At 44.1% G+C, this 16,810-nt stretch overlaps 1 protein-coding gene across 1 annotated transcript in view; it reads left to right on the top strand.

Annotated features, from left to right (window-relative positions):
- Window positions 1-16,341, top strand: part of DACT3 (dishevelled binding antagonist of beta catenin 3) — a 260,990-nt gene extending 244,649 nt beyond the window's left edge. The window contains exons 3-4 of the mRNA XM_086938405.1: window positions 6,664-6,822; window positions 9,081-16,341. Coding sequence (XP_086794531.1) covers window positions 6,664-6,822; window positions 9,081-10,870 — 1,949 coding nt within the window. The 3' untranslated portion in view covers window positions 10,871-16,341. The remainder of the gene's footprint in view (window positions 1-6,663; window positions 6,823-9,080) is intronic.
- The last annotated feature ends 469 nt before the right edge of the window (window positions 16,342-16,810 follow it).

Raw genomic sequence — 16,810 nt, forward strand, 5'->3', positions numbered from 1 at the left:
TTACTCCTTTTCTAAAAGACATTATTTGTTTCTTGCAGTTTAAGTTAAAATCCAAATATAGAATAGTGAATTATTAACTGTCATCAAAGGACGGCATGCACACTGCAAAGTATAGATTAGACCATAGATTAATGTTGCAAAAAGGGTTCATTTTGGTAGAAATTGATTCTTATTATTTAAGGGAACCCCTAACTATTGTGGTATGTTTTTAATTCTGAGTTTGTGCTTCTCCAGACGAAGCACTCTTAAAGTATACTGCCTACCAGTATGTATGACATGTCACTCCCACACCTTGTAGTCCTCTGGCTTATGTAACATTTCCTATAAGCTGCTTTACACATGTATGATAGAAAGTCTCTGTGTAATGTGTGCAATATAAAGTGCTCTGACAACCTACGCTGGTATAAGTGGCTCTGAAAGAGAGTGGTTATGGAGACTTGAGGGGCACTGTTAAAAGGAGGTGGTGAGGGAATCTGTGGTGGAGGTCGTCAACACTTCGACCATGAATGGGGGGCGCCAACAAACATTGTTGCACAGGGTGCAACCAGCACTAAAGCCGACCCTGACTCCAATCTACCCCACTCCAATCTACTCCACTCTATCACACTCCACTCCAACCTAACCCAATCAGCCCCACCCACTCCAATCTACCCTAATCTACCACACTTCACTTAAATCTACCTAACTTTGCTCCAATCTACCAGACTCTGCTCCAATCTACCTCAACCCACCCCATTTAAATGTACCCCAATTCAACCCACTCCACTCCAATCTACCCCACTTCACTCTACTCCATTCCACTCCAACCACCCTAACCACCCCACTGCAGTTTACCCCACTCCATTCCAATTTACGCCATGCCACTCCAAACTCCACTGCAATCTACCTCACTCCACTCTCCACTCTAGCCTACCCCACTCCACTCTACCAGACTCTACTCAACTCAAATGTACCCCACTCCACTCCAGTCTATCCCACCCCAGTCTACCACACTCCACTAAAATCTAACGCATCCAATCTGCCCCACTCCAATCTACTCCACTACAGTCTACTCCACACAATCTCAATCTACCCCACACCACTCTATCCAACTCCATTACAATCTTCCCCAATCTACTCAAATCCAAACTACCCCACGCCCATCTATTTCACTCTAATCTACCCTACTTCACTTCAATCTGACCTACCATAATCCACCTAATCCAATCTACACCACCCTAACCCGGTCTACCTCACTCTATCCCAATCTACCCCACTCCACTCTACTACACTCCATTCCACTCTAATCTACTTCAGTCCAATTTACCCCACCCATTTTTGCCACGCCGCTGCATTCTAACCAACTCCACTCCCCTCTAATCCACCCCACCCACTCCATCACAATCTACGCCCTCCTCCACAATCTACCCCACTCCAATTAACCACAACCTACACAACTCCACTTCAGTCTACCACACTTCTAATCCATTTAATCTACACCACTCCACTTCAGTCTACCACACTTCTAATCCATTTAATCTACACCACTCCACTCTACCCAGATGTACCTCACTCCACTTCACTCTAATCTATCCCACTCCACTATAGTCTACCCCACTCCAGTCCTATCTACACTGGTACTAATGAGGCAAAAACTTTGCAGAGACTGTTAGAATGTGTAAAAAATGCCAAAACAATAAAAGTATCAGAAAATGTACCACATTACACAGCAGCCTTTTTGTCTGCATAATTTAGTCAACACTGTGACATAATTTTGTCCCCCACTGCTGCTTAATTCCAGTGCCCCAAAGCAGGCAGCACATGTTAAACGTGCTTGTGCATGAAGCAGAGACCGTGATGTTTGTGAACTTAGTTTGGTGTGCGTGCAAATCCTGCATTGCCGATCCATGCACATCATTTGGGAGCAGTCGGGGATCACAGCTGATCAAAACAAAACGGAAACGGTACACATTTTATAAGCTAAAATGAGAAAAACATCTGATAGGGATCACATTAAACATTTTACACTCCAGGCATCAACCAGGTGCTGCAGTACTTCCAAGAATGGTGCACTTCTCCACCTGGGGAAAACAATGTTGTTCAAAGAAAAACGAGAAAACGAAAGTAGCCCTTCACTGGCAAACTCTTTTGGAGGGGGGGAGGGGGAGATAGTGACGCCAATGTGGCCTCTTTGCAACCAGTCTTTCTTGCTTTATTTAGTTCTTTTTCATATTTGTAACTCTTTTTAATCTTCTTCCGGGGGCTGCACTCTGGAAAGGAAAAATGTTAGAAAAAGACGAAATTTCCAGCAAAAGCGTATTTTTGGGGGGGGATTAATTTCACTGGGGAACGAATAAAGGAAAGAAGAGGAAAGAGCATAAAAGCCATTTTTCGAAGAGGATGAGCGAGACGGAAAGAGAGGGGAGGATAGGAGGGGGGCAGCTGCCATGGGCAGAGCTGGAGAAGTGGACACTGTCCTTGTCTTCTTTGGGCAAGAAAGAAGAGACAAGTCTGTTTCCTTCAGTGCCCTTCCCCTGGCTGCCACGAACAGGCAAATCTTATTTATAGGCCTTGGCTTGGACACATTTTTAAAATAAAAAAGTATGGGAATGGATTCCATTAGATTACAAAAGTAGGGACAGGCAGTGCCCTGCCGATCCCGCCCTCTTTGACCACTGCTCCGCCTTATTGGTGGGGTGCATGGCCTAGTGGCTCAATTGGGCATATTGTAGTCGATCAGGTTCTGTGATTATAAAGTCTCTTTTGTAGTTTTCAAAGTATCTGAATTTGACCTTAATATTCATATCTCTTAGCGTAGGACTTTCCACTACTTTCCATTTGTCAAACCTTTCCCTCTCCATCACTGAAAAGTGCGGATTTAAAGGTATGAAGAGGACAGGAATGTAGTGAGGTCTTCCTTAATTGTTAGCCTATCCCAAATTTTTACTGTGTTTTTATTTTCTCCCGAAAAAAAATATAGATGTTTGGGATGGGAGTCTATGTAGCTAAGGAGCGCTAGGGGCGATCAACACTTTTTTCAGTAATCTCACTAGTTTATCCCCTCCCAAAATAAATGAAGCATTTATGAGAGGGTTAGTATTGTTGTATCATTCAGTGTTAGGTGACGGAGAGTAGCTCTCTCCAGTTACCAGTTAGTAGCTCTCCCTTTAGCAGCCCAACCTATTACATTAGAAGCTTTTGCTTGTTTTTTTATTAATATATATATATAACTAAATGTGAAAAATGCGTGTATTTTCAGAACTCATAAGCTGGTATATGAAGAATAATGGTTGAATTTCCAGAATATGATTAAAGCTGATATTTGAATGATGACCCGTTCAGGTCCTTTGCAGGCATAGAAATCATTTTTAGTTTTGAAAGCACATTACTGGAAAATATCATTCTTATTGGTGCAAAGAAATAGATCTATTGGCTTTAAATTCATGCAACCGGAAGACTGTGTGTAAATATAGTAGGATGGCAAAGAAAATAGAAAAAGGACACAGGATGGAAAGGAAAAAAACATTGCCAAAGTAAAGCATAGGCCCACTACCCAGGCACAAATGTGCATTTAGGGTGAAGCGTTTGTGGACGTGTTAAGGCAAAATTCTGTCACTCTAATACAGTGTAAGAGAACCAGTGGCTGAAGTAGGCTGGAACTTTGCCCTTTTCTGTATGCTTTTGTGGGTGGAAGCAAATTGTGAATGACAGATGAGCCTACCAATAAGAGGGCTGTCCAAAAGACCCTTTATATGTGTATGTGTGTGTATATATGCATAGAGGGATCGGTAGTGGTGTATCAAAAATTGGAAAAAACCGCACATACACTAATAATAGTATAATGGACAACAATGCTGGAAAAATCAACACAATCTTTTAGATGTTAAAGACGGAGTGCTACATAGACCACTATCCCCCACTACCAAGAGGGATCAAAATGTCAAACAAAAGATTGACAAGTATACAACCAGACAAAAGAGGTCAAAGAGAGCACAATCCTAGAATACATGAACATATGAGACTAATAGGTTATATAGTCATAACCGTATTAGAACTGAATATAATTTGTAGCTTGTAGTGTCAGGACAGAACAGATCAGTAGATAGGATTCATGTTTGTAACATCATTTTCTTTATTAGAGGATCCATAAAATTTTGCAGTTGATAACTGTCTTTTTATCAACTGCAAAATTATGGATCTTCTAATAAAGAAAATGATGTTACAAACATGAATCCTATCTACTGATCTGTTCTGTCCTGACACTACAAGCTACAAATTATATTCAGTTCTTATACGGTTATGCCTATATAACCTATTAGTCTCATATGTATATGTATTCTAGGATTGTGCTCTCTTTGACCTCTTTTGTCTGTGTGTGTGTATATATGTTTGTATTTTTTATTGACGATTTTTTACAATATTAGGCCGGTGAGACGCTATATTTAGGCTTTACCTAAAAAAGGCTACAGTAGCATACGTCATCCACACAACAGAGCCAAAGTAGTATGAGCATTAGTAGCATGCAGCATCCTAGGAATAATGCTGTAGAATCTGCATCACCCAAGGAACAGATAGAGTGGCATGCACCAACTAAAAAGATAATCCCTGCTGAAACTCATGATGTATTCGATTTCCTCCTATTCATGATTTCATTGTGGTGACCTATCTTGACAAGTAACTGGATCTTGACTGTCAGTTTCCGCGGCCGCTGCTCTTGAAAAAATCTGCAATCTCTCACCACCAAGCAGATTCTGGAAAACGAGAAATTCCAGTGTATTTGAAATTTCCCGGGTCTTCTTCCTTAGCCTAAAGCTTGATTGTACTGCACGTATTGTCTAGGTAAATGATTGTGTTTAATTGTGAACATGAACAATTTTCCTGGCTGCTTTTACCTCGTCAAACAACGCAATTTCCCCACAAACGGAGAGTTGATGGCGGAGTCGGAGCCCTGGGTTTTGCTAGCACAGCTGTCACGTAGACCTATAGTCTCTCTGGATGCAGTCGTTTAAGGTGGGGAAGGACTCTGAGCTAGTGTATAAAGGCCCCAAAAGGAGCCCCTGTATACTTCCCCTCCCACAGGTGGTCATCTCCTTGGAAGTAGGATCTTAACTCGCTGCTTATCTCTCTTTCTGTCTCTTATGGGCTGTGGGCCAGATTCACAGAACTGACAAGACAAAATCCTAAATTTACTACCATTTTGGTATTCACAGAAGGCACTTAGTCATTTTGGTATTCACAGAAGGCACTTACTCATTTCGGTATTCGCAGAAGTTAGGAGTCCTAACTTTTGGACTCCTAAATGCCTTCTGTGAATACTGAAAGTCTTAAAGTTAAGATTTTTCTCAGTTTAGGAGTAGTAAAGTTAGGACTCCTAACTTTAGGACTCCTTAACTGAGAAAAATCCTAATTTTAAGACTTTCGGTATTCACACAAGGCATTTAGGAGTCCCAAAGTTAGGAGTTCTAACTTCTGTGAATACCAAAATGAGTAAGTGCCCTTTGTGAATACCAAAATGGTAGTAAGTTTAGGATTTTGTCTTAAGTTAGTTCTGTGAATCGGTCCCTATGTCTTTCTCACTTTCTCTATCTCTACCACCTCTATCGTTTTCTGTTTCTCTACCTCGCTATGCTAATTTCTCACCTTCTCTCACTCTTTCTCTCTCTACTTCTCCCTTCTGCTTCTCTCTTTCTCACTGATGGCTGACCATCACCTGGCTCTGGTAAGGTATCTTGTCGCCTCTGCCATTGGTACAGTCGCAGGTGACCCCTGCCCTCCTTTCGGTGGCGCCGCCACACTGCTTGACTTTAGACATGCTGGCAGGGACTGTAGCCCAACCATTCAAAGGTGTGCCAGGGTGAGGCAGTAGCCTCACGTGTACGGGCACGGAGTCTCAGAGTCATGGGAGTAAATTCAGTTCAAGTGGCACGGTCCTCTTCTTTTCCTCTGGGGGTCATGTGAATGGCTGTCAGTGCAGGTGCATCAATATTAAAAGCCCCTTCTCATTGTAGCTCGTGTTTTTTCATTTAAATCTGGTGCCATAGGATCTGCTGGTCCCTTCCCACTCATGCACCCTTGTACCGGTAACAGTAGCGCCTTTAACTCAGGTGGCACAGGTGCATGGCTGACTATATTCTCTGTTCAGGCAATACAGGCTCTCCTGGTCCACTCTCATTGGATGCAGGTGAGGCAGAGTCTCTGGTTTGGTGACATATTATCCACTGGTCTCTTCTTTGATGTGGAGAAAAGTGAAGGGTGGAGTGCTTAACTTAAACGTAGCCACTGGTAGTTATTTGGGCCACATTCTAGTCCATTGTCGTTTTTTGCCAACCGTGCCACCCTAGACTAAAACCAGCCATATACAAATCAGAATTGCCCTGTTTCACGGCACTGCAAGCAACCTCAAACCATTTTTGGCCAATTTATGCCTCATGAGCGAGGCGCATCTTGAGTCCAGTGACACAAAGAGCCCCTGACCTTACTCCAGGTATACCCGTTGCACCTAAAACATCTCACTTAGAAAAATAAGAAGTATGGGCGGAGTGTTTGAATTGATATCAGACGCTTGTAAATACGGGGGTAGGGTCTCTTTGCTATGCACACATGATAGTCAACCTGCCCTCTGGCAGCATAGGCTCTTCTGCTTGACCTGGACACTCATCTCACAGAGTCCTTTGTCTCTTTCAGGTTTCCATGAGCCCGCCTCCCCAGGCATTCCTCCGGACTCTCCGGCATCTTTCTGTGGCAATGGATTTCCCAGCTTCCAGTCGGTCCCTGAAGCCTACCCACGGACAGATCATGTGGAGGCCCGTATGCAGTATGCCAGCGAGCGCCCCAAGTCAGCAGGTGAGTGCTTGATAGAAATTGAAGTAGAGAAAAATTTAGGCTTAGGGCACCTGTGGACAGCCGCGGTCCATGCCGGTAAAAGCGGTGGGGCGTGGGGCCGCAGCTGTACACAGTAATTCATTTTCCCTCGTCATCGTCCCTCAAAATCCCTCTTGGACCCGCCGCTCTTACCTGCACCGACCGTGGCTGCCTGTGTATGGCAGTCTCCAGATCATCGCCAATGTTACAATAATGAATGGTAGGAACTCCAGATGTAGCCATGCGGTATAATTTAAGTAGGGGTTTATTTAAGCTTAGATGAAGGATGGCAGTTCCAAGATGATAGATCATCAGTTAAGTAATTCAGGCCCAACCAGGAGCAGCATCCTTGCTGCTCAGCCCACTCTCTCCCACTATCTCTCTCTCACACATCCAGGCACTCCAACATTCTGCTCTCTCATCTACATTCTAACATTTCACATTGCATTCATACTGGCTGAGCAGCAGGGAAAGGAAATCAAGGTACAACACAGTGAAAGACAGTTCTGTGATAAAAATAAAAACACAAAGCTTCAGTGACCATGACATAGCCCATCACATGAAAATGCTGAGCGGCGCCTGATGACAACTGGAGACAGTGCTTCGGTGAACCAGTGATTCTATGTGACAGCTACATACTGCTTTGGTTATTGAGAAAAGATCTTCAGCTGTAAGGGACAGTGCTGTCATTGCAGTGAGACAATGCCCCTTGATAGCGAAACAATGCCTCTGTCAGCCAGCAGCAGTGCATTCTGAACTGTGGGACAAGACAGTGCCTCTGTGATAATGGGAGATAGAGCCTGGTCAAAGTGAGACAATAACTTGACACACGGAGATAAAGATGCTGTAATCCCTTGCAGCCAAGCGAGCACTATCGCCTGTATATTCAGTAAGGACACACACGTCTTAAATGTAATAATCTCTGATTTCCACAACTGTTTCTTTCCCATCCTCATCCTGCTTGGATTGTCTGCCCACGTTCGTTCTGTTGACCACAGTATACACTCTGCCAATTATTTTCTCACTGGCCTGTCTTGCAAAATGGGATGACTCTATTCAGAGTCTTTCGGCCCGTGGAGGTCACTGCACTTCCCCACTCCTACCTGTAGGAATCTTCAAAGGGTCTGTACTCCGAACCCTATTCATCAACCTTCTCCTGAGGTGAAGTAGTTTAGCCTCTCCTGCCACCTCTTTGTGACGCTCTTTTTGGGTCAGCTCATGCTCAGATAACTAAGTACCTGTCTTTTAACCATACAGGATGGCTATTTTCTCCCTAATGCTCACCCCTGCTGCTACACCCAATATCTTTCCATCTTTCCTCACAAATCCTCTCAACTCCATTCCCTCTTCTCCCTCTTCAAGTAACCTCAGAATTCACCTTTGCTTGGCGATGAAACAAGGCAATCTTCTATAGTTCCTTACGTTTTACTGCCTCCACTTGCTTATGACCTGTGAAATACAGCTCACCATCACTTAACTTGAACAGGACCTTCATAACCACTGTTGTCTTGAGCAATCTGGACAGTCACTGCTGCCTCGTCAGACTCCTGATCCCTTGATCCAACCCCATGCAAAAGGACTCTGTTGAGGCAACCACTAGAGCCACCCACTTCTGTGGACATCACACAGGCTGGCATAGAGAGGACAGCAAGATCCTTTCTCCTTCTACTGAAGCAGTTCAACCTTGGCCTTGCTCCTTTCTCCATCCATCCCAAAGTCATGCATAAACGCTTACCTTGCATAAACCTTTACCTTACAACCATGACCCTCCGTTGGAACGCCAACAACGTCTTCCCACCCAAAACCCTGCCTGCGCTTTTTCCAGATTCCGGTCCCCCCCCCCTCTCTTCTTCTCTGCAATCCCACCAACATCACACCCTCTATTTCATACTTTACGTCTCATTATGAATTTGGTAGGTAAAATGTATTGTTATTTTACTGAACCCATTCTTAGTAAACAGAAGTTGCCCTACACACCACTGTCCATCTTCCTCCTATGTGTCTCATTGACTCACTCGCCATAGTCCTCTTCAGCCTTTCAATCCTCCCTACCAGTCTCCACCACTTTCTTCATTTTTCCTGTTTATTCCCCACCGTTCATTTTCTTCCTTCTCCCCGTCTTCCTTGTTTTTCTGACCTTCCTACCTTACTTTCTCCTCTGACTGTTTCCTTCCATTTTCAGTCTCTGCTGAGCCCTGATACAGTATATATTCCTGATCCTTTGTTTAATTTTTCCACAGGAGACATAGGACTTGGTGGGGCAAGTCCCTCCCGGGGCAACCGAGGAATGGTTCCCCGCTCCTTCTCTGCACCTTACTCCAGCTCCCAGGACTACTCTGCTGACTCGCACATGAGATTCCATGGTGATCGCCGGTCCCGTGAAGTAGACCCCTTTCTCTTCCCAAGCCCACTCCATGCTGTGTCTCTGCAAAACCCGACCATCAGCCAGTCTCAACTGCGGAGTCGACACTATGAGGATACGTCGTACCCTGGCTACTCAGGCAAGCATACGAGTGGGATGGATCAGTATAGCACAACCCCAGAAGACTACCAGCAATTTCCTGAGCCCACCCAGTGGCGAAAGGTGGAAAACTACATGCTGAACCTGATCCACCGGCGCGGGCCACTGGTGAGAGCTAGCAAACCCCGCACCAGTATAAATACAGAACCAGGAAAGAGTGTGGCTCGGCAGAACAGCCTGTGCAAGAGGCCTTCTGAGCCAGAGCGGAAGAGTCAGCCCTCCCCAGGTGTATCCCAAGGTAGTTTTGAAAGCAATGCAATGACAAACAAGATGTGGCTACCCTGGGAGTGTGGAGTGGAAGGTGAGAATTCTCAACCCAACAACATTTGCATCCAACCACACTCCTCCCTAAGGAAGCCACCAAAACTTCAGGTGGCCTCGGCCCATCCTCGATCCTTGTCTATGGACCACTATGAAAGGAATTATTCTCCTGCTTCCCCAAGCAACTACCCTGACAGTATGCATTTTGAAGCCTCACCTCATGGGGGTGGAAGCAGCAGCCCTCCTCCACCGTTCCTCTCTGGATCTCCCCGTCTTGCCACACCTGATAAGGATTTTCCCTTGCCAGCATACGAGGACGGAGACGATTTTCAGAAGCACCCAATATCTGCTGAGGACAGTGGCTGTCAGATGGTAAATGCCCATTACATCCCTGCCCAGGTGGCACCACGGACACAACCATCCCATCGACCAGCCAAGAAGAAGCCTCCACCACTCAATAAGGTTCGGAGTGTAGAACTGTCACCAGAGCGGTGCCCACCGAGGACCAGGGGCACTGCTCCCAAGAAGTGTCGGTTTCCAGAGGAAGGTGGGGAAGCTAGCAAGCACGGATTAAGGAAAGGCTCACCCCGGTCTAAAAAAACGCCCAGGTCACAATCCGAGAACAGTCTCATGAACAAGCAGGCCTCACTTGATAGGACGGTCACAAAATATCATACAGTGGATCGAGAAGAAGTAACCCAAAGCAGGGGTTCGCGGCAGCGCCGTCCACCCATTGGTGCATACCGGAAATGGAGATCCACAGCGGAGATTTGTCAAGATGAAGTAACTCCTAGTGACCCATATCGGGGCTCAAAGCGCAGCAAGAGACCCACCAAAGCTATGCTACCCCCACCTGGGTCTGCTTCTCCTGGAGGCCGTCACATACTCTATGGATACACCGGGAGTGATTCCGAATACTCAGCAGAGCGCCTACCAGTGCCACGGGCCCCCGTGTGTGAGCCTGAGGAGGACCTAAGCGGATACACTGGCAATTGTTATGGCGAGAGTGAGTCCAGCCTCAGTGAGGCCGATTCTCCGGGCTCCAGCGACACGGACGAGAGTGACTCAGATGAGAGCGGTGGGCTGGTGTGGCCTCAGCAGCTCTCACCCAGAGTAGTGTCCTCTACGGGTGCTGGGAACAATGGGGGCCAGCCAAAAGTATTTGTCAAGATCAAGGCCTCCCATGCCTTGAAAAAGAAGATTCTTCGGTTCCGGACAGGGTCTCTGAAAGTTATGACAACAGTGTGAATTGTGAGCCCCACCTAAAACATTTGAGTGTTTTCCCAGATTCATCCTGCTTCTCAGTGCCAAGTCCCAGCCCCCATCTGCTATCTTTATATTATTGCCTATCACAGGTCTCCTTTTTGCATCATCTTCCAATCAACTGACACGTTTTTGAATGGTTTAGATCTGCCTCACGTTTTTCGCCCGTGTGATCTGTATTTGTAAACTAAGTATGTTTCACCTAAAATATTCACAGCACACCTTGCCTGTAGCCACACATAGCTAACATTCTGCACTTTAGCAACACACCCACGTTTCCAGAATGCCAGTGCTGTCACTTCTATACTTTTCTGCACATTTTTCACGCAGCCACAAACTCACTGCAAAGTCATACACTCTGTGTCAATCTACCACCGCAAAGATACCACTCACATCTACAACTGCCAACTAAATTGTTGTCCACCACGTCATGATGACAGTACTTGATTGACAGTACAGCAGTACATCCAGTACCTAACTGCTGCTCTTCAACAGACCACTAACAAATATATCTCCATTATCACGCCCCCAACATCACTCTACTACTTTTTGCCACCTTAACCTAGGCAGCTGTACGGCTGCCCACAACTCACACAAGCAAATTTCAACTGCACTAAAAATAATATCCACTTAAATAAAGCCAAACCTGTACACCCAGCATCATTCTGTCACATCATAAAATAAACCACAGTTGTTTGCCTTTGCATGCCATAAAATGATATACCTGTTGAGCCATTCATCCAACGTATATATTCCAAGCTGCAAACTTGTAAGATAGCGCATGACATCTAAATTTGGACATCAGTGCCCCCAACACCTATGTACTGCACACAGCCTCCACTAGCTCAACATCACATCTGCAGTGACACACAATTATATAAAAAACACACCATGTGCTCGTAACCAAAGGTTCACCCAACTAGCACCTATTATCTGTTTGTACACGCCATTCATATATGCACCGCTAATGATGTACCATTATCTGGCTACCACACTCTATAGGGCATTTACAAATTCCCACCTTTAGTCATACCAGCAGCATAAGTACCAGGTCAAACTGCACCAAGAGAACAATTGAACCGCACTCTTCGTTTCATCCACATAATATCCTAAATGGATCAAAACTAGGAACAGTGTTCAAATAAAAGCTTCACTCACCATCTATGCGGAGCAAACACTCCCTTTAGTTAAGATACACATACATTCATGAATCTCACTTTATAGTATGGTCTAGAGACTTCCAGCAGTCCTGGGAACAAAGGGAGAAAACAGGGATTGAATGTAAAACCTTTAGGATTTCTATTCTTTAAACTATTAGTTACTTAATAGAAATCTGTTTAGTAGACCAGCTGTTTCTTCTAAGTCTGTGAGGATGTTGGCATAGAGTTGAAAACATGAGCCTCTTAATAGTTCGGATCAACTTTGCTGCTAGACCATTCCCAGGTATTCTAACAGTAAAGTTGCATTCTTCAAAAACACATACTCTATATGGGATAATATTGGATCACTTCCTACTTAGCACTTACAACCTCATGTTCAAGGCTCATTGAGTGTCAGTTTGTATATCCTGTTCCCAAAAGGCACATACAAGGAAGCCTCCTGCAGAGCTTAAGCTAAAGACTAGTACTAGGAACCATGTTGCCTAGGTTAACCACTGAACTTTCATGATTGATTAGTAAATAGAGGAGTGGTGTAGAGGTAATTTGATGTCAGGAAATTTATAGAGAAGGGAACAAAGTTCTTGACTGAGTTGTAGGAGAGGTGAAGAGAAATTGCTTCTTCTCAAGACTCTATCTATATTTTCATGTTCACTGTCAGGATGATGTATCACCTCAGATCTGAGTGTTTCAGGATAGAGTCCTACCAAGATGTTTGGAGCCTGAGGAATTTGGTACGAATGTGATCACAGGATTCTTAATTGAATGAGTGAGCATTTACCATACCGTGTGTGTGTGTGTGTGTGTGCGTGTGTGTGCAGGTTATTGTCTAGCCATGCTCCTCAAGTGACAGCTGTGCAAGTTCAAATGCATCTACAGATAGATGTCAATACCCAACACACAGGCCCCAATTTGAAGTGCCTATGTAAGCTATGGTTTGTAGAACAAATCCTGTTAATCGCACATATCATAATTTCATATTTTGCAAAACACGGCACCACTGAAACTTTTTCCAGGTACATGTGGATTCTGGCGTGGAAAGGACTACATTCTGCAATGTGTGACCATTTTCCAGCAAAACTCTTAATAGATGCTATTTATCATACCCTATAAATTCTGAGGCCTGCAGTGTCAGATTTTAATGGGTGCAAAAAATAATGAACCATCCTCTAGGACACTCAAGGGCCAATGTATATTCTCCAGTGTCTACAAGCACTACTGCCAATCAGCTCTTTAAATGCTCAGCAACAGATACATTCTTTTTCTGAAAGGACACCCGTAGCTATGTACATTCCTTCACAAGTACAGAATACCGACTTATCGGGGGTATTGATTGTCATGTGCCTAGCCATCACTGAATACCTGCTCCGGGCTTCGAGTAGTGTTCCAAGGATACACAATTGAGCTCCCTAGATTCCAAACCCATACCCACATACACTCTGACCTGCATTGAATTGAGATCCCACTTTCCCAATCCCACTTCCCCAATCCCACACTCTAAAGGATCTACCTAGCCCAACATTCTACGGGCACAGAAGGACAGGCACAGAAAATTGTTGCCTTCCACCGAACGCATATCTGCAATTTCCTTGGTATCATCCAACTCACCTTCCAGTTGCTGTTTACACTCATGTCCTTTTCTTGGGGACACCTTTGTAAGTCAATCTTAAAGATTTAATAGTCTGCGTCGGATATTTTGTAGCATAAAATGTGGTTCCATGCTTCAAGCTGTATCTATGTGCTCAGAATGTACCTTTCATTTTCAGTTTGATTTGTGCTGGTTAATGCTTCTGTGTACTCCTGGCATTGGTAATTTTCCCGCGCAGAGTTGCAGCTACAGAAGTACCATATTTGCTTCCTGCATAGGATACAGAATGCTAAACCATACATGTGGATTCGAATTGTCCTCTTTTAGCTCGAATTTACAATTCCTAGGACTATTGGTCTCCCCACACAATAAATATAAATGTCCCAGCATGGCCAATCATTATTTCTCCCGGTTGCCTTGAAGAAAAATCCATCTGATCATTCCTTTCGAGAAAGACTTTGGGTATCTTAGTTGTGGTAGTTGCAGATTGGTCATGAAGTCACGTAATCTTCTAAATGCCCTTCTGTGTCTTTGTGAATGGCGATCTTTTATTCAAAATTAGTCACTTAGTCACCCATTTATGCCTGCAGCAACCCCAGAGCCTCTAAACCACTGATGTTATACTATAGAAATACCCAGAATACACATCCCTAATGCATTTTCTTAGCTCAACATATCACCAATATAAACCCTACAGTCAGCCCCATAATACCTCTCCGTGACACTCGTGTCATCATCATACCCATTTCCACATCCATGTGACTAAAACCTTTCTCCATAAGGCACCTACTGTAAACCCACTCTTGTGAATAATATCCAGATATCCACTAACATCCTGTCCCCTGGAACCCTTCATTCACATTTCCTGAACACTGGCCCAATGGAATAGAGCAACACAAGTACATTAGTAAAATTCAAAACACATCCGACTGTGAAGCTATTCACCAAACCTCTGTCCACAAGATAGTGTTATAAACAGATTTGTCTCTGCAAACACCATGTGTGTAATCCAGCCACGTGCTGTTGCCAAGCGCTATGCAATAGACACGTTTCACATTCTAAAAGCAATTACGCATCCTCCCCTGTGCTCATATATCCAACATGTATCAACATAACTTATATTCCACATATGTGCCAATATGGTTGTGAATGAATGTACTTACAAAGGGATCAGATTGTAACCCTGTGCATTGCCTTAACATGTTATCCCTCTAAATTATTGAGCACTATGTAATTGGGTAATATGAGTTATATTACTTCAACCCGTATGAAGCTTTAAGGTCAGCAGAAAGAACTAAAACATATAAGTTACAATACCCTCTTTTCTGCAGCCCTTAATGGATCATTTATTTTCCACTTCCCAAATCTTCTTTGCATATTCTGCTCTGTAGTAATACACCCAACATCTTATACTAAAACCCGACCATATGCCTATCTCTTAAGCCGTATACCCAACATCTTTATAGCCACACCATATTTGTCATCCATATGCACACATCCATAGACACCTTTAGTAGCATTCACCCCTCTCCCGGTCTCACCTCCACACGTGCCAGCACCATAATGTACTAAAGCTATCCATTTAGAATGTAAATATTCTTCACTCCAGCCACATTCATGCTTCGCCAACAACCTGTCTTCATGCCATACTCGCAGAAACATGCCAAATTCTACAAGAACATATCAATTTCGCTGCCCTGGCCATTTCTATCAACACACAGCCAACAAACCACCATACCAGACATATACTCAACTGCTCACCATACCTCATATCTGCACACAATTCCTTATAGGGAATTCAGAAGACGCCCCACATTCCAATTCCATATCCAGCATAAATCATAAGCTCCACCACATGCTTACCTTTTGTGCCATATACCAAGCCTAAAATCCGTGACACCTATACGCGCCCACAAACCCAGCTCTATAGCCATACAGCATTTGTTGTGTACCCCAACCTTAACAGGGTATACCCAAAATATATAGATCACCCTAAATGTGCCAACCACATACCAAACTCTGCAAACACCATGCAATCTATGTACTTCTCCATCCCTGCAGTCATCAGTGAACAGCTACATCTCACTCTCCTAACCACAGTACATCAAAATGCCAACATCAACTAAGTTAAATCTACAGGTAAGATGTCAAACAACCATCCAGTTTCCTTATGACTTAAAATACTAAATTAAGAGGACTCAAAATGTTTACACTTGATTGAGCTTACATTATGGTAGTTCATGCAATCATTCAACTGTGGCCATCATTCTCCAAGTGCAAATGTCTGCTCAAAAACACACACATCCATACACTTTGTTTAAATATTTGCTGCATTCTTTAACACCATTGGTCTGCTCTGCCTAAGTGCCCTCCATTTTGGAAAGTGTTTGCGGTCACTGTGGGGATGGGCAGGAGAAGTGGCTCCTGCACTCATGGGTTGGTCTAAGCATATTTCCATCCCAATCAGGACTCAACAGTATCTGTGATTTGGGGTGGGGAGTTGGGAACAAGAAGAGGGGGGGAGAATATTGTCATGCCGACGCCTAAAAGTACTTTCTTGTTTTGTATTTATTCTGACTTTGTATTGTGATAGGGCATTGGCCCATGGGCTTACTTTGCTGTACATAAAGCATTCTGGACAAGTCTGTATTAACATCTTGTGCCCATTTGTAAATAAAACTTGATTTTCTTTGTCAATAATCGGCCAGTGATAGATGATGGAGTGTGTTGGTATGGTATGTGGAGAAAGATTAACAGACATCTACAAGCTGACCTCAGAAAAGCATCTTCGGAGCCATCCCAAGGGTTCTCTTACCAGTATACCGGCATGCAGGAAGCCTCACGTGCAGTCCAGGTTTACCCTGGAAGAAGCTGATTGGACATACAGTATGTATTCAGCCAAGGCCCGTAAGGTAAGAGCAGTGGGGTGGTGGGGCCGGGTGAGGGGGGATTTCGACGGATGACGAGGGAAAAATAATTATTTATTTAATTTTCCCTTTTGGTCGTCTTGCGAATCCCTCCCCAACCCAGTCCACCACTCTTACCTGCAAGGGCCGCTCTTGTAAGTATCTTTCACATGTAGTTACATAATTTCAAAAATATCTGAGATTTGATCACGGGTGGCAGGTTTAAAGCATTCAGTTCACGGGTGATATGCTCCTGTTTTCTTTTTTTATTCTC

The sequence above is a fragment of the Lissotriton vulgaris genome, chromosome 9 (assembly GCF_964263255.1).
Source record: "Lissotriton vulgaris chromosome 9, aLisVul1.2, whole genome shotgun sequence".
In the NCBI taxonomy this organism is placed as follows: domain Eukaryota; kingdom Metazoa; phylum Chordata; class Amphibia; order Caudata; family Salamandridae; genus Lissotriton; species Lissotriton vulgaris.